General features: G+C 34.5%; 3 protein-coding genes and 1 long non-coding RNA gene across 5 annotated transcripts; all 4 read right to left on the bottom strand.

Moving 5' to 3' along the window:
* Window positions 1–450: 450 nt before the first annotated feature.
* Window positions 451–5,954, bottom strand: LOC140974281 (type 2 DNA topoisomerase 6 subunit B-like). Its single transcript, XM_073437652.1, has 12 exons — window positions 5,821–5,954; window positions 5,650–5,746; window positions 5,181–5,264; window positions 4,692–4,718; window positions 4,073–4,181; window positions 3,913–3,988; window positions 3,788–3,808; window positions 3,109–3,305; window positions 2,590–2,737; window positions 1,801–1,994; window positions 1,557–1,680; window positions 451–1,019 (listed from the first exon to the last, which is right to left on the bottom strand). The coding sequence occupies exons 1-12, from the start codon at window positions 5,905–5,907 to the stop codon at window positions 714–716; spliced, it is 1,470 nt and encodes a 489-aa protein (XP_073293753.1). The 5' UTR covers window positions 5,908–5,954; the 3' UTR covers window positions 451–713.
* A 924-nt stretch (window positions 5,955–6,878) lies between these two features.
* LOC140972429 (uncharacterized) lies at window positions 6,879–7,481 on the bottom strand. Its single transcript, XR_012174516.1, has 3 exons — window positions 7,426–7,481; window positions 7,158–7,339; window positions 6,879–7,052 (listed from the first exon to the last, which is right to left on the bottom strand). It is a non-coding gene; the product is annotated as an uncharacterized lncRNA (long non-coding RNA).
* Window positions 7,482–8,127: 646 nt separating this feature from the next.
* LOC140974280 (vacuolar sorting protein 39-like) lies at window positions 8,128–17,879 on the bottom strand. 2 transcript variants are annotated; one of them, XM_073437650.1, is made up of 12 exons: window positions 17,335–17,879; window positions 16,437–16,648; window positions 16,062–16,193; window positions 15,845–15,988; window positions 15,252–15,364; window positions 12,751–13,186; window positions 12,116–12,445; window positions 11,152–11,373; window positions 10,588–10,830; window positions 9,358–9,804; window positions 9,109–9,207; window positions 8,128–8,726 (listed from the first exon to the last, which is right to left on the bottom strand). In XM_073437650.1, the coding sequence occupies exons 1-12, from the start codon at window positions 17,786–17,788 to the stop codon at window positions 8,526–8,528; spliced, it is 3,033 nt and encodes a 1,010-aa protein (XP_073293751.1). In that variant the 5' UTR covers window positions 17,789–17,879; the 3' UTR covers window positions 8,128–8,525. The 2 variants fall into 2 exon arrangements, with proteins under 2 accessions (XP_073293751.1, XP_073293752.1); XM_073437651.1 differs by having other exon boundaries at window positions 17,357–17,484.
* Window positions 17,880–20,185: 2,306 nt separating this feature from the next.
* LOC140972351 (GATA transcription factor 19-like) lies at window positions 20,186–21,815 on the bottom strand. The gene is made up of 2 exons (XM_073434796.1): window positions 20,901–21,815; window positions 20,186–20,604 (listed from the first exon to the last, which is right to left on the bottom strand). Exons 1-2 carry the CDS (start codon window positions 21,336–21,338, stop codon window positions 20,335–20,337), a joined length of 708 nt encoding a protein of 235 aa, XP_073290897.1. The 5' UTR covers window positions 21,339–21,815; the 3' UTR covers window positions 20,186–20,334.
* Between the last annotated feature and the right edge of the window lie 3,260 nt (window positions 21,816–25,075).

Genomic DNA, 25,075 nt, shown 5'->3' with positions numbered 1-25,075 from the left:
AGCACACAAATATCGACCAAGCTTGCCGTTGTCAAATCTAGTTGACACGCAACCGTTGCAAGGCTTTTGTGGAAAACCATCAGGCTCTTGCACGACCAATATGGGTTTTGGTCCGAATCGTCGGGGAAGCCAATCAGACGAAAAGCCAATGTGGCCAGTGTCGAAACAGAGAACGTAAAGGTGGGTGATAGACTCTATGTGATGAACTTGAGATTCGTGTAGTTGAAGCCCGAATTCCACAGTGAGGTAGCCCATTTACTCGCTAGACACCCTTCAAGTGTTTTAATTGATGTTTTAATCTAGGATGAAATGATTTAATTTAAAGAATATAAGGTTGTATGATTTATATCGTTGGTTGTAATTTTAAAATCTTTCAAAATTTATAGGAAAGACATCAAAAAAAGGAGGAACTTGAAATATATTCTCTAATATTTTACTCAAAACATAAACTATGGATTCGACTGAGAAATCTGAAATCCACTCGTTTCAAATCATTCGATCTATGCACAAGCTTAAGTTTGTTATTTGATTCTGGCACACTCGATTTGACATATCCTTTTCCCAATAATATCAATGCAGTTATCAAAAATTGGTCTGCCCCTATAATTGTAAGAAACCCACAGCTTAAAAGCAGGTGAATTGCACCTCTAGTTCAAGACATAGAAAGATAATTTCAAAGTAAATATGTTTTTATTGCAGAAATCCATCTCTCTTTAGAAATCAGGATAGGGAAATACTTCATCACCTTCTTCACGTTCCTCGTCTGCGCCAATTCGCTTCTGTTGTGAATAGTCATCTACAAAAAGAGACGAAGCTTCTCTGGATTCCCAAGATTTGCTATCATGTTTCGATATAACAGAGATTAATTTATCCTTGATGCACTTCTCAACAGTGTCCCTATTACTTTCTTGGCACTGCAAACCAAGAAGAGAAAGGCATTGTCCTTGGAAGTTTAAGTCGTTTGAGGACAATATTAGACCAGTAATTGTCTTGGCAAGATCAGGTGCATAGTTGGAGATCTGCAAAGAATGAATTTCAACCTTCTAAACGAAAACTAGTGGGAAAAAATTAGCTGTATGATGCACTCATACTTCAACAAATCTTCATCAATATAATCACAAGCACTTCTACATCCACGCTTGATCAGTAAGAAAATGTGAACTGGTACGGAAGTTCAAGAAACTATTCCACTTGAGCTGGAATTTCTGCTTGGATACCTTATCATAGCATAATACAAAATGCTGGTTCTTAGACAACTGTAACTGTAAGTTTTGTATCGATAATGTTGACCTATGTCAAGCTAAATTAGGTATACTGTACATTTATTGAGACTACAGAATAGCAAGAAATTTTGGAGTGATTCCCAATTTTCGGATGCTTTCCCATTTATATCGTGATGGTTTCTAAGTTGAATTCTGTTGTGAGTACCTAAAATATAAAGAACACCATCAAAGGAAATAGGGAAAAAGAAGGGAAACATCTTCTTACTGTACATAAACTTTCTATCTTTATATTAAGGTGTTTATTAACAGAGCTGAGAGACCACAAATTCTAACCTTAAGTGCACGCTCACTGAGCAAGACCCCTATATTCTTTTCCTTCATTTCCTTCAGCGCAAGCTTGACAGATTTTCTAGTTAGAGTTCGATCAACTCGACTATTCTCTGAGCTAGACATCTTTGTTCTTGCCGCAAGTTAAGAAAACAAGGAAGAAAACATAACACCAAGTAGTAGGGCACACCAAAAGTTCAGAGGAATATGATGGATATTATCGTAATTTTGTAACAACAGTCAAGGATATTGTCTATTGTATCTATGAAGAACAATGTCGATGTGGACACGTGGTGGCAGGTTCTCCCACTCTAGTAAGACAATACCATCTTGATCTGCAAGACTTCTTAGAGTCAATCCATACTTTTTCCATTCAACGCTTGTCAGTGCGTCAAGAGATGATTGCGGCATTGAACTGGGTGAGAAATCTCTGTTATACAAGACCTAGATGCAGAAATGCAAATTCTTTAAATATAATCCCATAGGAAAAAATTTTGCATACAGGAAATCTTTTCTTTATCAGCGCTAAGAAGGAAGAACCCCATGTTTCAGGATGACAAAGGCTGAAAGGGCAAAAGCAAGAATCGTCCACAGTTTTCTTTTGACCATTTTTGTGTGTTTTTTCCACGTAGTATAATGTGTTTAGAGGGACCTGGTGGTATAAGTTAGTTCAAATAATAATATCAGCTTGAGATCATTTGTTGATATTGTATTTAAAAGTATAATCGCATTCACCAGGTCCTTGTTTATTCTTTTTTAATCTCTGTAAATCCATCAGAAGAAACAGTATGAAAAATATGTTTAAACCTTTACGTAGCATAAGAAGTTAAGGACATCATCATAGACTTCAATAATAGGTCAGCGAATGATTATGCTATACTATGGGAGCGCTGAGCATGTGCTCTTGCAGAAACTATTTCTTCAATAGAATACGCTATCAGATCCAAACGGTACAAAATTCCATGGGAGATATTTGAACGAGAATTACCACCAATAAGTTTTGCTTCATAATATAAAGAATATGTAACCCAGAATAAACCTCTGTTTTTCTGCCATACAAACAGCAGCAGGAAGTTTGAGCTGGCACTGTTGTTTCACTGATGATGATAACAGAGTCCATCACCTGTCCACCACCTTGTTGGTTTCCAGAGCTGCACGCGACCCCAGTGCCAACTTTGAGAATCTTTCTGTGAACATTATCAAAATAAAAATAGAATTATGACACAGTCAAGCCAGAGTTATGATTATAACTATCACAGTCCGCAGAAGGTGATGCTGAAAAACTAAGTGAGAGCCTTCTCAATGATGATTTTTTTATTCTGCGTGAAAACATAATGAATCAAGGTTAATAATCAATTCTGACGCCATAGCTTCTGTGCCATGCCATTGTTCAAGATTTGTCTGGCCTTACCGGCAGGGCTGGTCTATGTTTTCGATACTGTGAGAGCATACTAAAAATTCGACAGTATCTACAGATGTTCATCCATGTGATTACTGTTAAAAGATTCGGTAGTTATAAATCTATTCATATAAAGAAAACTGAGATTCTATGACACACCCAGTTGAGGAGCAAGACTGGCACGCTTCAACCAGTCTGTTTCCATGCTTAGAGACATAGTCTTCAAATCCCAACTTCAGAAAGTCAATATTTGCTGCATCCACAGGCAAGACACTGCATGCATTTTCCAGTACAATTCTTTTATGTTGTGATCCTGTGATATCCCCAGAATCAACAGAGAGTTCAATTGCAATCTTCTGGAGATATCAGCGCAGATGAGCAACAAGTGAGATCACCTTACATCAGAGTTATTCCAGAAATTATAACTCAATGCACTAAAATCACAAAGTGCATTTTTCAAAAGAGCACGAGGTTATATTAATTGCTGAACACACATAATTTTAAAATTTCAAAAAGCACTACAGTCTAGACAAACACTTGTAGACTTAGAGGATCATTACCATCACTCTAGGAAATAAGATGCACTTTCATTTGTGCGTTGAAATGGGGAATCAATTAGAAGATGGGGGAATCAATTTGATGATTTTGATCCAACATATTAACTAATGATCAAGTACATGTCATATCAATTGTTAACCATCTTGAATGGAGTTTGGTCTCTTTGGTAACTCCCGAATGTATAGGTCCTTCTAAGGTAAGGAAAGGTAAAACCAAAAGGAACAAACACATATATGCTGCGGAAAAAAATAGCATATCAACAGAGGCAATCAGAACTCACTGGAGATCTCAGAACAAGCATCTGCAAAAAACAGTAAGCAAATGAATTGGGTATCAGCAGTGTAGTTAATTAATCATCCCAACACTCATTAAATCTAGAAAATGAATCAGTCATCAGAAATCAACCTTCCTAATGAAGATTGTCATCATCGCCAGTAGAACATCAATTTTTTCAGATATTGACAATGATACTTCAGTTCCACTGCAAAAGAATAACAGAACAGATCCAGAATATTTTCTATAGAGAAGTTTCCACATTTATGACAGAAAAGAGAAAACACATTGCCTGAATTTTGGGCCATTCTTTGCCGCTGATGGTAGTCTCACAAGCCTTCTTGACGAAGTATTTTCTTTCAAGTCGAGTTTCACGTGATGAATCTCAGTATCAGTGATGCCTGGTCAAGTGGATCTAACGATGAAAATAGCAGCCAGGCTTCACATTTATTTTTTGGAAAATCTTTATGACTCTTAAGCATACCACTTTTCTACCAGTTACAATGCAAACAAGTTTAACCTATAAATTGTACTATGTCAAACAATCAATGTTAAAATAATATCATCGTCACAATTATGTGGCCCAAGGGATTTCCTAAACCGAAAAATAGTCAAATCTTGCATATATGCCATCGATTATCACATGAATCACCCTGGCTACTACAATTTATTGATTCAAGTTTGTGCCATTTCGATCAGATTAGTTAGGGTTAAAACGAACTAGAGAAGAATTTAGATTTAGGTTCCACTGGTTAAGTAATACGTTCAATAGTTAGTTCTGAAACTTTTAACAATAGCCTCACATTCTTTATTTTGTTCCTGGTCCAGATGGCATCCACAATCGAAGCTTTAATTATTACACAATACCCAGCAATTGAGCAAAAGACAATTTACTTCGAGAGAGACCTTACCTGTGGTAGCAATGCTAAGAACTCCATCTGCAATAAAACATACAAATGGTAAGGGAATATGAATTTATATAACATGAATTAAGAGAATTGCCGGGCATAAAGAGTAAAAAATATTTTAAACATGTCAGGATCATAGATTATTGACAAGGTACAATTTGGATGATTAAAAATATGAATGTTAAAAGTAATCATTGCAGCATTTTAACAGAAAGCATCCGATGAGCAGCTAATTTTCCTGGTTGGGTTATATGGGGAAAAAATTTCAATGATAGAGGGATAGGAAATCAGAAGACAGCAACATTATATGACCAGAGTTACGCCGTGAATGTGAAATAAATAACAAGAAACTTGATTCATGCGAAAACTATGCAGACTTCACACCCATATAAGTATAAATGCAAGTTCAATTAGAACAGCACAATCCTCACGGACAAAAAGATGGTTCTTACCAAAATGATTAGGATAGAATGGAATAACTGATTCACTTACCCCATTTACCAGTCAAAATGGGATCATTTCGAACTTTCAGTTCATGAAATTCCTCCAAAGTGCTTCCAACACCTGTGTCAGAAACTGTTGAAAGGGAAGACATTACTAATGCAAGTCATCCGAGTTTCAAACTTTGAAAATGATCCACAAACTCAAATTTCTAGCAACTCATCAGAAACATAAAATTATCCACGCTACTCAATTCTGCAGAAGACTTTCTAAACACATTTTAGTAGTTCTCCCAACCGTGCGAACTTCGCCCCGCCAGAATTCTCTCTCTTTCAAATGCACTGATTTTTTTTTTCATATATGATAAAGACCACATGGATTTAGCCTCAAATTGTCTATTTGCATCCCTTGATTGATGGAGACAACAGAATTTGGCCAATTCAAGCTACAATCACGTTGAATTGAGTCCAAAATTTCTGCAATCCAAGCAAGAAATAAATCATAAATTTGCAACATATACCTGAGATTCGAACTGAAGGAGGTTCGGGCTTGAGGAAAACAGATAATCTGCAAATATAACCCAACTGGCGGCATCTTTGAAACGCAGAAGATATCAACTGTGAAAATCCAATCAGCAATCCAGTTAGTTTAATGCTAAAAAAAGCGAGAAAAATGAGATTTCGCAACTCACAAATTTACACAGCTTTTCCACAGAATCTATTTCCATTTGGACGACCAGAAGCATCAGTGTTCCAGAAAACAACAGATATAACCTCATAATTGAAAAGCCCGCGCAGTTTTATTTTATTATTACTTGTAATTTAATTTAACAGCATAATTGCATCAAATCTCCAGCAAAAAAAAATTATTTTATAAAATTAATAGCATTTTAGATGTCATATTTTAAAAAACAGGTATAAAAAAGGTTAAATGTGATTTTATAATATATATATATATATGAAATGTGTTTGTTTTTTTTTAAAAAAAATATAAAAAGTATCAATCTATTAATATTTTAAAGAAATTTTATGTTTTTAGACTTTTCACACATATTTCACATATAATATTATCTATACATACAAGTACATGAATATAAAATTTAGTGGAAATAAATTTTTCAATACATTAATTTGTCAAATTTTGATTTGTGTGCATTAACTTATAATTTTCGACAATTTTGATTCAATTGTTGAAGTGATGCTGAATATTTTAGCAATTTCCAGCATCTCGTCATTGTTTTTCGTTTTCACGTCAGTAACGTAATTGATTCTGAAAATCAAAATGTTTTTAAATTACTACAACCTAAATCAAATTTTGAATATTTGGTCAATCATAACCCAAAATATAACAAATTAGTGAACCATAAAAATTATACGAGATTATAATATTTAAAAAATGTTAATACATATATTTCTATTCAGAACTTTATCCAATCTTATAGCATGGAAATTTCACTAACAGAATCTATTTAATGAAACATACTATTTGGATTTACATCAATCGAATTAAATCTTGAACATTGTCGAGTTATTTGGATTGATTGAGTAATTTAAAATTATGAAATTATAATCATGAATTCAAATCAACAATTTCAAATTTATTCTAGTTTTTTAGGTTAATTTAATTAATGAATGTAAAATTTATCTCCTAACATTCGAAATTCCGAATAAACACATATGTTTCAAAAAAAAATCAAATCAAATCATTCCATTCAAAAACAAAAAAAATAGTTTCACTTTAATAGACAGAACGAAACATTAATAGCAGCAATACACTGAAACCATAGGAATAAGACTACTTATCCACCATTTACTAACATTCCATAAATTCCAACGTCTTGTTTCGTCAATCAGCCCAAAGGTTCACCTGACTTTAACCCTTTTTTTTACCAGAAGTTGTTATATTCGAAAACTTATCAACCATCTGCATTTAATCAAAAATCAAACCCACAAGTGAAAAGCATTCGAACCCATGTGATCAAAAGAATACGTAAATACGATTCAATGTGATATTAAATAAACAACTTACCATATGCCATTTGACTTGGAAACATCGTTTGTGATCTTCCATGGGAGTGTGGGTAAACTCCTGGAAATAATCCTTTACGTTCGTGAAAAAGCTCGCGTTCTCACGATCAAATCTACTGTTTCGGCAAGAACCACCACTGACAGCAACTGCCTGATCAGCGTCCATTTTTTACAATCCGCAAACTAAGAAAATAAGAGCATACCAAATAAGTACCAAGTAAATAATTTACAGAATGAAGAGAGTATATTCACAAGTGTTTTGATAATACCTGATGAGAAAGAGACGAAGAATATTGAGGGGATGATAGCTAATTGTATGTATGTGTCTACTTATAATAGTTTGGTTTGGAGGGATTGTTGTACAAGGGATAATATATATGAAGAAGATTCATGGCTTGGGAAGGAAGACAGGTGAGATTGACCTATTTTTTCATCTGCTAAAACTCAGCAAGTTTTAATCTTTTTTTTGTCCTGCAAGTTACCTAACGATGATGGATTCAAATTTATAAGAATTGCTTGAAGAAAAAGATAAAGAAAATCAACGACATCCCTCAACTCCTCAATATCCAAAATCCACATTTGCGCCTATGGTTCTATTCAATCAGATAGAATTTAATCTATTACACACAATTTTGCATCAAACAACCCATTGTGCACGACGTTCACGGTGGTACACTCACGTGTCTTGGCGATTTTTGACTTACCTTCATGAATCTGGTCATTAATCTATCGTATAATATGAACAGCGGCCACATTACGGCTCTAACCCAACATCAATACTCATCTGGATTGCCTTTTTGCTGCGTGAGTACTCGACAAAAAACACCAAAGTTGTGCTATAAGCTAAAGCCAAAGCATTAATGTTGTAGGTGGGAATGCCACTCAAACTTATCAACCCCAGTTCCACAATTGTTAGTGAAATTGATGTAGGAAGTTAACATAAACTAGATAAAAAGAGGAAGTAATACAAGTGACAACCAACGGAATGAGTTGCTCTTCCATTAAATTAGAAAATTATCATTTCACAATCACGTGTGGTACTGATTTACAACAAAAGCAATTTCCAAAAAAAATGAAACCCTTTGACTACAGAACACTTCAGGCCTGGCACATCATAAATAAGATATACAACAAGTTGATGACACCGTTCTATTATTTCTCGTGTCCTGCAGTTTCTCAGTCAAAAGAGCAAGAAACAGAAAAAAGGCAAGCAGCTTTGCGAGTGGAGAACTGGTCCTTGTGGAAAAGGAAGATAGAAAGAAGACAAAAAGCGCATTGTAATTCATTTTCGACCTCCCAAATGACATCGAAAGTTGCCACTGCAATGGAGGGAATATTGTCACCGCTGCTACTATTTATCGATGCACTGTCACCTCTTGCGCAATGGTGAGCCTTTTGCCACAGCTTTCATATTCTGTGAATCTTTGAAGCAAACAAAGTGCACAATCGTCTTACCATTGGGATAAATTGCAAAGACACTAGTTCCTATCTTTTTGTTGCAAAGAGAGCACATACTGTCTCCAGTAATCTTCACAACACTTTTCCTATGGCTATATAATTCATCTTTTACCTGTGATTCAGAAAAAAAATATAATTTAGAGAAACTAAAACATAATGCAATCATGGAAATTAGTTAAATTTGTTTTATTGGAATCTTTATGATGTGCTGTCAAATCCAGAAGGTCAATCTTTACATAGAAAATGGCGGAACTTGATGAGCAACAGATTATTTACACAGTTAATGCTCGGATAAAGAGTACATGAAAACTATGATTGGCATGATTAGTTTCTCATTTGCCTCATTCTTAGCAAAATGTAAACGCAAGTCATAAGGTAACGTCTGTTGACATTTGACATATGTACATGCTAGAAATGAGTGTATTAATTGACATTCAGGCCTTTGTAAGTGTACAAATTCCAATTTATCCCCAAACATTTTGAAAGAAACATACCTGTAGGCTTTCACTCTCTCTCAAGCTCTTTATCACAGAAAAATTTCGGTATGCTTCACTGGATTTTCTCAAAAGTGGACCAAGAAAAGGAAGTAGATTCTGCAGTGAGCCAATAAAAAAAAGAGTAAGAGAGCAGTCTGGACATATTGCATCACAGGTAATTCATCTCAAGGAACACCAGAAGAACCCAACACGCATGCATTTCCCGCTTCTTATATTCATATATACTCTGTCCAACAAGGAAATTACCTTTAGCTTAGTTTCTCTAGGTAGCAGCTTTAAGGCCTGTGCTCCATTTATTCGATCCCATCTTTGGCCCAATAAATCAATGACCTTATCAAGCATAATGGTAGAAGCTCCTAACTCAATTGCATCATCGGTATCACCATCACTCTTTCCACTGTCAGTGCCACTAGTGTTGATGCGAGTCTCCTCCGCAACCTCAATTTCCGCAATTTTCTTATTTAAACGACCTTTGGTTTTACCTGTTCCAGGACCAACTTTAGGAATAGCAAAGCTCTGAGAAGAAATCAAATTGGTAATTCTCTTTTCAAAGTTTTTTGTTGTCTTCCGAGGATTCAAATATATTTGCAGCAGAGTAAGATATATGTTGCCATAAGATTTCGCTGCATGTTGACCAACTGCGGACTCATAAACCCGATCGCAATATGACAGTGCCAGTTCAGGAACGTTAAGCTATACAATTTATCCACACACCAAAGAAGAGAGGATTAGAATGCGTGAAAATGAAGATGAGTTGCTTCAAGGGGTAAAAAGAAAGAAAGAAAAGAAGAGAGGATATACAGAAAATATGAGCAGGACATTTTACTGGCGAAACACAAAACATGTCACATTAAACGCTGTTTTACACGCCAGACTAATATATTAACACCCTATTTCTATGCACCAATAACAAAGCTCATCAACATATTAAGCATACCATAGTAATTTTAGGTATACGGACAATCCAAGTGATGTTATTTTACAATCTAGAAATACGAAAAAATAGTATCATAAATCCAATATGTATTTACATATTATTGAATAATTAAAAAACAGATATCCATTGATGTACAAAGATAATACTTGAAGCATGCCTTGACCCTTTATTGTAATACTGTTCTCCACAGCCAATGCACGCACTTCATGAAAGTGATGTGATGCACATTGGTTTGTGCACAGGACCTTGTGCACTTCTCAACGCTACAATGCACAAGTAAACATCCCTGGAGTAGTACTTATAGGTGTTACAAATTAAGATAGCAGCAAATGTCCGAAGCTAGTGAATAGGCAAGCAGATCTGCTACAACGTCTATCTAGTTCATATGGAGAACTTCCGAGAGAAGGGTCCAGTAAGATTCAAAAAAATTTGACAAAGGCATAAAACACACATCCATATAACACCAAAAGTTAATGACACATTTATTTCGTATCAAACACACGATCCTCGGAAAATATGGAACCAGGGGACATAGTTACCTTATGAACATAAATGGACAGAGCTAACTCATGTTGGTTCATCTTGCCCAATAGAATCGCGCGTTCTTCATACAGGGCATCTGGTGGAAGACGCTTCAATATTATCTCCGGGTTGTACCTAGAGATGCTATCCAAAGCAGACAACAGTTTTTTCCTTGTAGGAGAATAAATTTTCTCATCCCACTTTCCCTGAGAATTAAGATCTGCATACCAGTCGAGTACTTCTGACATATATATTTGTATCTGGATGAACCAATTAATTTCAGAAGATTAGTTCATATTAGACTAACAAATTATGAGTAATATTAGCAATACAAAAGAACATTTCACCAAAGTCATCTGGTTATGATACGTCTTTATTTGACAGAAAATAAGTTTACAAATATTTTCGAGAGGAGGTCATATGCGCACAACACCACGAATTAAAAGTAACTCATTTTACTCGAGTATTTTTTAAAAAAAACCTAGCACTTTGATAACTGAAATCTCTACCTAACAAACTTCATGATCATTAAAGCCGTAAAGGTATAGTCTAAAGCAGCCACAGAATGTGTAATCCCTTACCATTTCATTTTGGAGATTTCCTGAGACGCCGTTTTCATTCATTGCAAGCATAAGTTCCAAATATGTAGTCTGCATGCTTGGACCATGCTTTTTCAGATAAGAGTTCACCAGGTCGGCTGGAATATTTCCAGACAAGAAGAGTTCGATAGTTTGTGTGGGGCAGCTTTCAAGAACTAGCATTGAAAACTCTAGGACTAGCATCGGATCTGTGCCACAGAGAGGCTGAAAAATAGACAGATTTTTTTAAAAAAATAGTTGAAGTAGATCATTGGTGTCAGACAATAGCAGACACAAAATTATATCTATAGCAGTAATATCCTGCTTGATGCTACCTTCGCGAAATTTATCTCAAATATGAATTATTGTCGTTACCGCTATGTAAAGAACTTTGACGTACTTAATGGCAAAGAGGCTTGACATGAAGTTTTATGAACAAATATGGATCTCACGAGTCAAAATCAAGGAATAGGGCATAAAAATTATTCATTTGCAATCAATGTATTTCTGGCAAATTTCCTAAAACAGTCGAGGCTGGAGATGATTCAGGGTTATCTGGATGCTGGACTAATTAATTTGGAGTTTCAAGTTGTTTGGAACTTGCAATCTTTTACATTCATTGATATACTGAATTAGATGCGTTCAAACACTACACCATCTACACAAAACTGTTTATATTTGTGCACTCAATATGCTTTGGTAAGAAAAAACTTGCTGATAAATACACAATTGAGAAATAATCGAAAGGAAAAGCAATTAATAAAAGTATAAAAAAGCTAGAACAGTAAGTAAACTTTTCCTAGCATCCTTTGTTTTTAAGTAAATCAGACAGTTGTCTATAATGTATGGAAGTGTACTTGCATTATGATAGATTCTGCCGACCCAGGGAAACACTTTCAGCTTAAATAAATGCCAAAGTATTTCTTTGTGAATCAAGTATAGTGTCACAATTGTAAAAGATACCTACTTTCAGATACTCGATAATCATTTCAGGTTTGAACTTCTGGGAGAGCTCGGCTGGTGGATTGTTTGAGTTTGACTCTTCAACTAATTTATGAAGCAGCTTGAGTGCCTCACGGTGCATTGCATTGCATTTATAAAGTTCCAACAGGCAAACATGCTGATTTCTTTCCTGCAAAAACTCTTCACATATTTTTACACTACAATAATTAAGACCCTTTAATAGTTCCAGAGCAGCTGAAGGTTGTCCTGTCAATAGAAGGGCCTGAAGTAACGCTGTGTCAAGTATAGCAGCAATTTCACGAGCAACAGAGTTGATGGGTGCATTTGCTCGACCCTATGAGAACCCAAAAAGATTACAATCACACAAAAATGAAATACATAAAACAATAATCAGTCCAACAGGTGCTCCTAGGCATGAAATGGAATCTAATGATAATCAACGGTGACAAATCAAAAAATGTATTTAAGGTAAACAATACTTATTGTCACGAGTCACCACAACGAAGGCAAGTTTGAATTCTACTACAGTTAACCATAATGAACGCAAGCTTGAATTCTGCTACAGTTGAGACCTTTATCTATAAAACAAGAATTTGGCATATCTAAATTTACGACTGTGAAAGATAGCAAAAACCTCACCTTAATTGGTTTCTTGGGCCGATTGTATCCATATGAAACAAAACTATTTCCGACAGCATCTGAAACAGCTTCGTCAGTTCCTTCAGCGGCAGCTTTTTCAACAATATTGAATCTCTTTCTCTGCAAGAACTTAATCAGGGCCATCAGAGTATTGTGGTTCATCTTCTTGGATTCAAGATCTACTCTCTCATCAGAATCCAATGCATGAGGATGAATTGAAGATTCCATATCATCTGACAAGGTCGAGGAACCTCTTGAGAGATCTAGAGCATCTCCACTGCTATCCATATATTTCTCTGGTTCAGGTACAACAGATGATTTGGGAAGAATGATTGATGGGTACAGAGAAAGCACGTAAGTGATTTCCACCTGAGATGCCCAAAAATGTTCCATGGCCTCCTCATAGTTACCATTTTCAAACAAATAGTGAGCATATCTGCATCCATGTACAGGTTTGACATCACAATTTTCCGCATGTAAGAGTAACTCATGCCATTACATACGGCATGTTGGATTGTTAAATCAAACATCATTTTGACTGTGAAACTTTTGATCAAATTATTTTCATTTTACCAGTTATAGTCGCTAATATCGCAATGCAATAGCAAATCTTATTTTTTTTTAAAAAAAACCATGACTTTGAATGTGTATATTTAACCATGTTACAGCAAATTGAAGTTGGACCCGTTAAAATTTAATTCATAAATAGCCCAGCTGTGGCCATGGCATCATGATTGGAAATCAAAACAGAGAAGAAAGATGACTAGACAGACTCCTTCTCTAAATATACTATGAGCCAAATTTCAATGGAGGGGATATCCAATGTCGACTCAAGTATCTTATAATCGGAATTAAACATTTCACCAGATTTCCTTGAGTTTTAGCTCGGGACTATGATGCTTTTAACATTTTTAGTCAGTCAATGACTTATAACAAGATACAAATCAAGGTATGTGCTCCTTGTTCCCATTTAGAAGTTGTAATCCCTTCATTTCAAAAGGAAATGAGTTATAGATCCAACTTCAAAAGATAATTTCCTCTCTTTCTGCTTCCCAAATCTCTGGTATTAACCATCTCTTGTTCATGTCTTATAGCTGGATTTACAAAATTATCAGTTGTGGAAAAAATTTCTAGGACAAACTATGTTGAACGCCTAAAAGCACCTTGATAAGCCCAAATCTTATAGATATTTAAGGGATTTTATTTTGTCATATTCGTGTTTTTCTGACATTTTTATTCCATATTTTATGATTATTTGATTTAATTTTATATAATTTATAGATTTGACGAAAATGTGAAAAAAGCTTAATTTTGGAGATAAAGTCAAACAATTTAATGTCACTTAGGAAAAACTCAGAGAAAGATGGAAGTAGAAAACACTGCGATATCTCGATAATTAAGGAAAGAATTGATAGCGAGTTTTGTCTTATTTTCCATGATTTTTATAAATAAGTAAATAAAAGAAGAAAAGAAAACTCATTCCCATTCACGTGGGATTTTTCAATTTATTAAAAGATAATTTGGGAAAATCTTGCCACATCCACGTGGAGTCCACCTTGTGAGATAAGGGAGTTTGGAATTTTAAAAGATTGAGACTTATCACCTCTCTTAGACCCATTAACAGGATATACAAATTGGAGAGAGAAGAAGATTTTGACAAGGATTTTTACTCAACAGAACATCAGAGGAGGCAGAAACTTTTCTCTGAGAAGAAGGAAGGCCAGGGTTGAAAAGTTGAGAGGAAGATTTCAATATTCTCAAGAACACGTGCCTTAACCGCTGATATTTCTTTCAATCTTTTTTACCACGTTTTCCCCTATGAATTTGAACATGAGTTTTGTTTTTGTTTTGAGTTTATGGAGTAGATGTTTGTAGATTAAGACCACGATAGAGCCGAGACAAGTTATTTTTTATGTTTTTCAATTTGATTTCATTTGTTTATTTTGACTGATTGACTGGTGTCGTTTATCACATGTGCTTTTAATATAGCCAATTAAATTGCATGATTTGTTGGTTATTCTAAAATCGGAAAGTGATAAATTAATATTTGCTTCACTATATCAATTAACATATAGTTAAACTGACTAATAATAGATTTGATTTTTAAATGCGACTTCAGGTTGAAAAACCGAAGTTCTATAGTGACTTAATGCGGTTAAATCTAATTAAATTCAGTTACGAATAATTGGAGTGTTAGATTTAAAAAGTATAATGCGATTATAAAAGTTGGGGATAAAAAAAAAGATAACATGATTATGCACAAACAAATATTAATTTACACGTCTGCGGATTAAACATAACCATTCAAAGATATGGAGAGTCAATTAAAGTTGACTTCAATAAACTAGATAAGAAGTTTTATAGTTTAAGAGTTTTGTTATGTGCATCATCTTTGTATCAGTAGAATAACTCCGACCCTTGTCTTCTTTCTGTTTTCTTTTTACAAAATGAGCTAAAATAAAGCCTAACAAAACACACTAAGAACAAAGAAAAATAACCACCTTATATGAATTGACTGCTCCCTAGTGGCTCGAAGACTTGAATCTTCTGGCGGAAGTAACTTGCACAAAGCCAGTGCTTCCTCAAAATTGCCTGAAGCTGTTAGCTGAACAATCTGGATAAATGGAATACAACATATCCATTGAATTTTATAAGGTCATAGTGATATTTTCCGTTGGGTAAAAATTCAAGTTAAAAATGACCGTTAGAGCTTTCTTTTAGTAATTCTAACATCAACTTTCTCACTGCAATTATGTTTTTCATCACAAAATCCACATAAATATCAAATCAACAGGAAGTAAAATAATAATAATAAAATGTCATGAAGAAAATCAAAGCATAATTTTATCCCTTGCTCTATATGAATACATTACGAGTTTATGACTCCATATAATTGAATAGGCGTACAACTTCTTGAATCCAACAGGTACTATACCATATAATTAATGTTAGGACGAAAGAATGGCCAATATTAACGAGACTAACCCATAAGAGATGTACGGTTTACAATTATTTTTTAGTACAGGCACAATTAACAAAGTCATAATCAAATGGAAGGGTCAGAGATTATGGGGGAAAAAAAAGAGAAATGCACCTGTGCACCAAGGGGAACTGGAAAAAACCCATAAACAGAAGTCTCTAGTGCTACAATCATAGCATGGGTGCTCTGAAGGAGCCGGCGAGCATTACGAAGAACAACAGTTTGAATCAGTGGATAAGGATTTCGAAGAGACCGTATCTGCGTATCCAAAAAGAATTGTTAATTGCAAAATTTCTCTCCATTCAGGTGATAGGTAGTTTATGCCAAATACCTCAATATGTCTTGGTAAAAGACCTACTGCATATGGCATCTCAATAACAACTGATGTGGGAGCCTCCGACCAGCAAATCCTACCTTCCTGAAGAAGTTTACCATTTTGATCGACAAATACTCCAATATTATCCTGGAGAAAACACAGGTAAATTTCATCACATAATACATCTAGAAACTTAGGCAACAAGACACAATTGCATTATGCGTCAAGCTTGGATAGGGCTTATGCAAGACTTGCTCAAAATTAGTACTTTAATCCGTAAACTTTGGGACATGAGTAATTGATAGACCTAATCACCATTAAAACAAACCTTTTGGTGTAAAACACGGTTGCTGGCATCATGTAGAGAATGATAAATAAGAAATATGTTACCTTTCCCAGAAGAAGCTCTCCAGACGGAAGAGACACAACCAATGGCGGGGCAGTTCTCCCTGAAGGAAAAACCTCTGACAATGCACCATTTGTTGAATTCAGTATGACATATTCTCTTCGAATCCCCAAACATATATTTTCACCACACCATGACATTGACTTCACATGGTCTGGAACACCAAATTCTTTCACCTCCACAAACCCACGCCCGCCTAAGAAATCAGAAATCATAAATCATACTATGGACTTCCAAGGTAAAGCATGTTGAGATGCCTAATTGAGAGAATTAATATTTTATCATGCCAACTCAATGAATACCATGTCCCGAAAAGTTAAAGAACTCCCACTACAAGCAAGAAGTAGCATCAAGTCAGGAAGGCAATGAATGTGAGAAGTAAACAAATAAAACAATTAGGTGAAAATTGCTTCCGATGATCGACGAGACAAAATAATACCAAATTCACTTTTTATTTCCTAATTATGTACTAAAACTGATGCATGATGATTAGTTTAATTTGTAACACAGATTCCATGATTTCTGGAGAATCAAAAGACGACATAGTTATTTTGGCAATCTAAAGTTTAAGCCTTCCTAGATACTAATGGCAATGTAACAGCATCCCAGAACCTAAATCAATGAAATCAAACAAAGAAAATAACTACAAAGCCAAGTAACTTTCGTATATAAGGCAGTGTTTACCATCAAGCCTCAGGCATAAATTCAATCATTAAAACTCAATGAAGAAACAGCCAAATAGTATTATCCTCGTGACTATTCTTGCTTTTACCCCATCATACCGTCGGCGAAAAAATAATAGTTCAATTCTCAAAACAGAAGATAAAAAAAATTCCAACAAAAAACTATAACTCATCTAAAAAAGCACGAGTAATTAATTACCATCGTGCCTAAAAATACAGACCCTCTTCTGCCGCGCGAAGCAGAGGAACCCCCTCTTCTCATCCCAAGAATAAGCGTTCGCTCCCTTCGCCTTCGTAATCACAGCCAAAGTCTCCAAATTGGGCAGCCTATGGAAGGCGATCGACTCCGAGAGCGAGAGCAGGAGCTCCCTCGACTTAATAACTTCCATCGCTAGCATCGGCTTCTTGGAGAAGCCATTAATCGTCCGCTCGAGCACATAGGGCTCCTTCTTCAGCTCTAGCGTGTGATGATAAAATTCGGAAAAGGTAGACAGCGAGGATCGATCCTCCCCAGCGGAGGACTCGGGGCCGTAGATGCGGAGGGATCCGTCGGAGCAGGAGAGAAGGAGGGTGGAGCCGCAAGACTCGATGGCGTCGATTCTTGATGCGGAATTTGGGATTAGCTGGAATGAATCGTAGGCGCTGTGCACCATTTTTCTGGAATCAATTTCCCTTGCTGGAGCTGTCTTTTTTCAAATGCTTTTTTTTTTTATCGGTAGAGGGTGGAATCGGCGAAACGACGTCGTACAATGGATGCTTTATTTGGGGGACAGTTGTTACAGTGGTCTGACGGGAGACCTCATCCCGCGCTTTTTAATTTCCTATTTTGGTCGGGTCGTTTGGGGTTTACAAACAACTACTTGTGTTTGTCCACATTTTATTGTTAATAATTAATAATAATAATTGTGATACGAATTTTTTTTTATTTTACATGAATAATAATTAAGTAATATATATTTACGAATTCTATAATGAAATGATATACGATGAAGAAATCGAGAAATTCAGATACATTGTTGGAAATTTAAGAATCGGAAGTGAGCTATCTTTGTTTGCATGTGGATCGAGTTTGATACAAAAACAAACCGGAATCAATTAACGGGTCTATTGCCCATAAGATTTTGACCTGTGCCAATAGATCGGTTAAGGATTGAGATTTTTTAATCTTAAATTACTGAATCAAAATCTGAATATGTATGTGAATGATAGTTAAGTTAAAAAAAATTGTTATCATCGTTACAATTAATAACTCAAAAGATAAATAAAGAATTTGAATTCAAATTCAATCTCCCTTTTATTCTATTAATTTTAGTTAACAATATAATTTTTTATATATATAAAATCATTTTTCATTTAGTTTTCGTAGTATACCTTGAAGTTCACATATTATGATAATACCTTGAAGTTTTAAATCTTTTTTGATATTTAAAATTTAAAGATTTAGATTTGAGTTAAAATTCCAAGTCTTCAAATTCAAGATTAAATCTTTTTCTCATTAGAAATTAAACATGAACTAAAACTTAATACGTGATACCACGAATCTATATATAAATGATCGCGTAAGTTTGAATAATCATTCATTTTCTCCTACTTTCTTCAAGAAAATACAATCTATCCAATTGCTGTTATATGCTATACGGTAAATTTTGAAATTTATACTCAAGACACGATATAATTTTCGAACTTTTCAAGAAACATTACGAAATTGTTTAAAAAAAATAGTTGTGTGACAATGCCTAGGGGAAGGATGGGCATGGGCTGAATGGGCCGTTTATTGGCCTTAATTTATGGGATAATTTGGGCTCATTCAATGGGCCCACTTAAATTACTGCGGAACTGTTCTTCACTGACCTCCTTGACCCAATACTGCCAATAAGCTAAGTATTTTCGCAACAGTGTGAAGAGGATATCAATCGATCAATCAATAACAAAAAATATTCCAACAAAATCACGATTCCCTCATTCACAAAAAGCATGAAATAATATTTAAAAATCTAAGAAAGTTAGATATAAGAAGATAGTCTCAACTGTGAGACAAAAACAGGGTGATCATCTTTTTTAAACTCAAATCTGCTTAGAGTCGATTGTTGTTTTTCTCGTCGTCTATGTTTCTCTCTTTGATATTTTAGTTTCATATATTGTCAAATTTCGATCTTAGCATGTTATCATTCTTCTTCTTTTTTTGCTATTTTAGTCATTTTTTGATGTGACGTTGTGGCATCTATACAAAGTTGATGTCATGATGACGTGCGTAGTAACATATCAGCACTCCGCATAAAAAATGACTAAAATTACCAAAAATCTAAATACATGTAAATAAAACTGAAATGTCATAATATAGATTACAAAAATCACACAATGATAAAATTATAAAAACAAAAAATGCAAATTTTCCCGTATGTCAAATTCTTCCAACCGTTATCTCTTTATGCACTAACAAAAATTGAAACAAAGGGAATGGCTATTGTGTTTATTAGGACGACTTGTATTATTTATATATCTAAAAAAATATAGTCCTTGAAATTTTTTTAATTTATAGATTCATCCCCTACGTGTCTTTACTATATATATATGATCCATTTTCTTTAAATAATAATTAATTTTCACTCAAATATTTTTTTCAATCACTGACTATTATTTCCAATTTTCACCATATCATAGATTCATTTTTATTTGAATAAATTATAAACACAGCAGGTATTATCAGGTTGAAATTACACCATTACTAAATCATAAATTTATAATTAGATCACACTCACACTCACACTCACACTCACACTCACACTCACACAATATATATTACATGTACCAGTTGAACAACTGAACAAGATATATAAAAAAATTCAAAATATACAAAACAGATAGTACAGAAAGGAACATNGACCATTAGTATTTAAGAAAAAGCGAAAGCTCTTACAAAAAAAAAAGAAAAGAAGACATGAAAAAACCAAAAGCGATCTAAGTGACATCGAATTAACTCATTTTTCACTCCACCTATGTGAAAACATCAGATTTCCTCTGTGACACTTAGCTATCAGACTACCATCGCCATCGAACTGCGCAGAGGGAATATTGTGTGTAGCTTTTTCAGATTCTGATTGATTAATGAATGAATTATATTGATTCCAGATGACAAATGATTAATGGGATTCTTTTCTTTTCTTTTTTTTATTTTTCTGGGAATTAATTTGATTGATGATCATCTGGTGAAATCGTGGACGAAGCTTGGCCTGTCTGTGACGTTGAAGCGCCATGAATTGAGGTGGTTGTCTTCTTGCAGGAACTGGTACTCGTTCCCGTAGTAATAGGGTGTTTTGTGGGGTTGAGATGTTGCCCATGTGTTGTTGTTCATCATCTGTTGAGCTTCCATGGCTCCGTGGCTGCCGCCTCCGCCGTTGCTGGTGGCAGCGGCGGCTGTGGCTCGTCTCTCTTCTTTCTTGAAGCGAATCCCACATGCATTGCACAGTGACTGCAGCAATTCATTTGATTTCCAGATTAGGACTCTTTTCTTGAAATGTTACGTTTTTGTTGTGTGTGTAACTTTTTAAGAAGGTAACAAATTTAAGTTTGAAGGCTATATTCCAGATGCCATCCATTACTAAAGGGACCCAAGAATCTAGTAGATGGACACGCTTTAAATTTATTTAAATGAAATTTGTGAGAAATTAGACTCAAAACCAACCACAATTTAATGTATTTTTGGGTAAAATTTGTGGGGAAAATCCTTGTAAAGTAAATGAAACTTGTTGATCAATTAAGACTGACCTTAGGACCCCTTGGACCGTTCCTCCACAGTGGAGTGGAGGTGGTGTCGCAATTAGCACAGCGGCGGGCGAGGAGAGGGTCGCCGCCGGAGTTCCCACTACTTCCTCCACGGTGGCTTTTGGAGCTGGACGGCGGCGCCGGCGTCTGCTTCGAAGGCAAGATGTTCCACCCAAAAGCAGATATACGAGAAGAACGTTTCTTCTCACCTTGATTGCCGTCGTCACTCGTCAGACGAGTGGAAGGCGTGCCCAAAGAAAGCGTGCAATCCACAGAAGACGAAGGAGAATTCGAGAAAGAGTACATCTCCTCTCCTTCTTCGTATCCTCGATACCCATTGGTCATGGAGAAAAGCATAGAAAACGAATTGCAGCTCTGCGTGTGGTACATCCCACAGGAGCAACCCCCCACCATGTTCGAGCTACTGCACCTGTGCATCATTCTTCGAGATTTCCACACTCAAAAATCCAATCTTTTAACAAAAGGGTTCTCTTCTAAACTCCAATAATATTGAAAAAATTGATCAAGACTAGGGCAGATGCTGGTGAAGGGGACAAAGAACATAAATTTGACAGAGAGAGAACAAAAGAAGTGGGAGCAAATAGTTATCGGACAGCGACTTGTAATGACAATAATAAAATATTAATTTGAACAACTACTACTTGGGAAAGAGAGCTGTTATTTGAGTGTACGAAATAGCAGAGACCAGCGTTGTCCGTTAGCTACACAGAGCTATTAAAATGGCGAAATATCAGTAATCATCTGCAGGATCCATGTTCAGTTTGATCGCCAATAAGTGACGTTTGGATACATAAGCAGATTTAATACTAATAGTAATATCACACAAAACTACGTTTGCAGAGAAAAGAACAAAGATCACACTGTGCAGTGTATATGATTCAAGAATGATGCACGAAGTGGGGTGAAGCTATGGAGATTGAAGGGTTATTGTGTCAGTATTTATAGAGCTCAGCTGGTATGTATGTACACAACTACACATATAGATACACGGAGAGGGGGTGGGGGGTGGGTGTGGTCATTGGGCAGTCAAAAGAGCCCACGTGACTAGCGGGAACAGTCTTCCATGGATCTGCCTTCTCCGATCACGAGGCAATAGTCTCAAACCCAATACATCAAACTTGTGTCCGCATACGAATCTCTCCACTGGCATTGCTACTCCCCCAAGAAAATTGAAGTTGCTCGAAAATTTTTAATCAATCTTAATAAAATATACAACAAAAATTGTAATTTTTGTTTTTTTATTTGTTTTTATATGCTTTTGATCTTTTATATTGTCGTCGATCTTTTATTTATGTGCTTGAGTTGATCAAAATTTTAATAAAATACTGGCAAAATATCATATTCACTGGTGGTTTGTAAAATAAAAAGAAATTTAGGTTGAATTTTTCTGTGAAAGAAATCATGTCTAATAAAATTTAAGTTATTGTAGTTTAATGCTAATTTTGNCTCATTTTTAATATTGATTTCTAATTATTTTTTTCTCTATTTTTTTAAATTTTATTTAGTTTCATCATGAAATTATTTATGTGATGTGTGTGCAAATAAAAAAAATAAACCATCAAAGAATAGAATCCAAAATTGTAGATTTCTCATGTTGATTTTTTGTAGGCAAAATGGTAATTTATGTTATATTTTAGGAATTGGATTGTCAATCCCTCCAAAACAATGGGATATATTTTCCACCAAATAGGTTTTTTTTATCATGACCTTCTTGATTAATTGGGTCCATAAAAAATGAGACAAACATGAGATTAATAATCTATCATTGACTTATCACTCACACCAAACATACCCTCAGTATTCACAAAAACTCGTATAAAACCATCTTATGAGTCAATCTTATTATATTAATTTCATACGAGACCCATCTCATTAAAATTAATATTTATATGCCAAAATTATCTCGTCTCACAGATACGGATATAGATCCACGAGAAAAACTCACACACATAACTACAAGGTAATAATATATGAGACGAAAACGTACATATTATTTATTCTCACACTAGCCTCACCGTAAGTGACAAAAGGATGATACCTGGTCAATAAGTCCCACTTTTCTAACTTTCAGTAAGTGACAATAGGTTACCCTGAAATTTGAGAAAAACAAAGTAATATTTGATTTCATTACTCTACATAGTATTTAGTATGTCGTGTTGTGAATAACTTGGGGGCTAAGTGCCTTGACCCGGCTTAATTCTATATTACTTAAATGATTTTTTAAGTCTTTTTAGTAAGTTTGGACGATAGTGTGTTTTCTATACGACATGAGTTTACACTTTACTAGACGAACTCGAGTGTTTTGAATTAAAGTAATATACTTCCCTAGATCAACGATTTAAGCAAATATCGGTTCTTCAAATTGATTTTTGATATTATCGTGATATCATTATTTGACGTCATGTCAATACTACGATAAAAAATAATAAAAAAAATCAGTTCAATTGAGAACCGATCCAGTTCGGACCAAGTTTAATAATCGTTTTTTTATTGTCAAAACATTGGTTCGACCGATCATGAACCGATTAACCAGTTACAAATCGATTCAATCTGTTCTTTTTTTTAATTTATTATTATTTTTGTTGATTATTTTTCCCAAAAAATATAGATACAATTATATTAGATTATATGTATGTTGTTTAAAATTTAAATTTCTATAAATATATTTTATTATTATTTATATATATATTTAAGATCTTCAAATTTTAAATATATTATTCACTATTTCATATTTTCATTTTATATGATATTATGATATTCTGATTCGATAATCCCGTTGTCGATTTTTTTAAAATAGACCGGTTGAATCATTATCCGATCTTTTTATGAAATCATGATAAGTAGAAATTTTATCTTTGTTTTGAATTCAACTTGGTAATTATCATTGTAACAAGTACCATCATCCATTTGTTGTTATAGACTGTCTAATCCGTCTGTCAATCCCATTGCCGACTACACAGGATATGATTGATGGACATTATGATCCTTAAAATAATAATAATTAAAAAAAACTCACGTCCAACAAACAAAAAATAATTATTTTGCTCGTAATAATTAAACAAGCAAAAATACATCTACCTCTTACTTCTAAAAATATCGATGATTTGTAGCATATATGTTATCAAAATCTCAAATTTGCAATGAATTTTCAAGTTCAAAATTCAATTATAACAAACATCTATATTCTCATCCATATAAATGTATTTTAATAAATTCAGTACTCTAATATAACTATTATCAACAATAATCTATTTTTAAAATTTTATTGGAAATATGATATATTACTTTTAATTCTGATAATAACTATTGATAAATAAGATCCTAGAAACGTATACATACAAAAACCGTATAAAAAAAAAAGTTATTTTCCTAAAAAATAATTTATCATAAAAATCCAATTTTAATAATAAATAAGATATAAATTTATATTTGATATTCATAAATCTTACTATTACAATCAGTAGGTGCGCCCCCTGGAATCACGTGAAGTGGACGGAAATAATCCATTTGGTCGTCTCCTCAATCATACCCTCCTCATGCCCGAATACAGAAGAATTTTATTTTATTTTTTTTATTAAAAAAAGATATTATATTTAATTGAGAATATATTTTAAAATAATAAATTCAAAAAGTTTTCCTCAAATCTACATGTATTCCTAGATAGTTATCTTATTTTTGTGGGGGGACAATAGGAAAAAGTGAAAGAGATACTCTGCAATCATCAAAGCTTTGTGGGTTTAGAGAAATCTTTGACCCAAAGATGCAAGGAAACATGCAAAAAGTGAACAAAGCTTGTGTTGGTGTTCATAATGAAGTAATCCCACTTGAGACATGTTGGATAAGCATCGAATGGTATAAACTAATTCGGCCAAATCGATTATCTTTTAAGTACTTTTATAAATATATTCGAATTCGATGTCTGAACGATCGACTTCGATTCGCCAAGAAAGTACAACTCTTCTTTGTTTTTGTTTTTGTTCAAATTTAGTTACTCATGAATTCCATAAGTAAAATGAGTCAAAATGTTTTAGATTTTGATGAGTTCGAAATGGGGACAAATTAAAAGGAAAGGATAAAAGAAGAAAAAGGGGGGGGGGGGGGGGGGGGGCACGTAGAGTAATGATAGGGAAGGCGGAACAAATGCCTCTGGAATATCG

This window comes from Primulina huaijiensis, chromosome 3, assembly GCF_012295235.1.
Source record: "Primulina huaijiensis isolate GDHJ02 chromosome 3, ASM1229523v2, whole genome shotgun sequence".
Taxonomy (NCBI): domain Eukaryota; kingdom Viridiplantae; phylum Streptophyta; class Magnoliopsida; order Lamiales; family Gesneriaceae; genus Primulina; species Primulina huaijiensis.
Note: the sequence above shows the minus strand (reverse complement) of the source record. Positions and strands in the feature narration are given on the sequence as shown.

What these genes read in the sequence shown, in the direction of transcription:
- LOC140974281 (XM_073437652.1), bottom strand. Translation starts at nt 5,907, where the DNA reads ATGAGGTTATATCTGTTGTTTTCTGGAACACTGATGCTTCTGGTCGTC. An exon ending in TCCTTCAGTTCGAATCTCAG is followed by an intron (nt 5,265 to 5,649) that starts GTATATGTTGCA and finishes CCCTTTCAACAG; the next exon opens with TTTCTGACACAGGTGTTGGA. An exon ending in TGCTTGTTCTGAGATCTCCA is followed by an intron (nt 3,306 to 3,787) that starts GTGAGTTCTGAT and finishes TGATATCTCCAG; the next exon opens with AAGATTGCAATTGAACTCTC.
- LOC140974280 (XM_073437650.1), bottom strand. Translation starts at nt 17,788, where the DNA reads ATGGTGCACAGCGCCTACGATTCATTCCAGCTAATCCCAAATTCCGCA. An exon ending in TTTTACCAAGACATATTGAG is followed by an intron (nt 15,989 to 16,061) that starts GTATTTGGCATA and finishes TTGGATACGCAG; the next exon opens with ATACGGTCTCTTCGAAATCC. An exon ending in TGATTATCGAGTATCTGAAA is followed by an intron (nt 11,374 to 12,115) that starts GTAGGTATCTTT and finishes TCTATTTTTCAG; the next exon opens with CCTCTCTGTGGCACAGATCC.
- LOC140972351 (XM_073434796.1), bottom strand. Translation starts at nt 21,338, where the DNA reads ATGATGCACAGGTGCAGTAGCTCGAACATGGTGGGGGGTTGCTCCTGT. An exon ending in ACGGTCCAAGGGGTCCTAAG is followed by an intron (nt 20,605 to 20,900) that starts GTCAGTCTTAAT and finishes GAATTGCTGCAG; the next exon opens with TCACTGTGCAATGCATGTGG.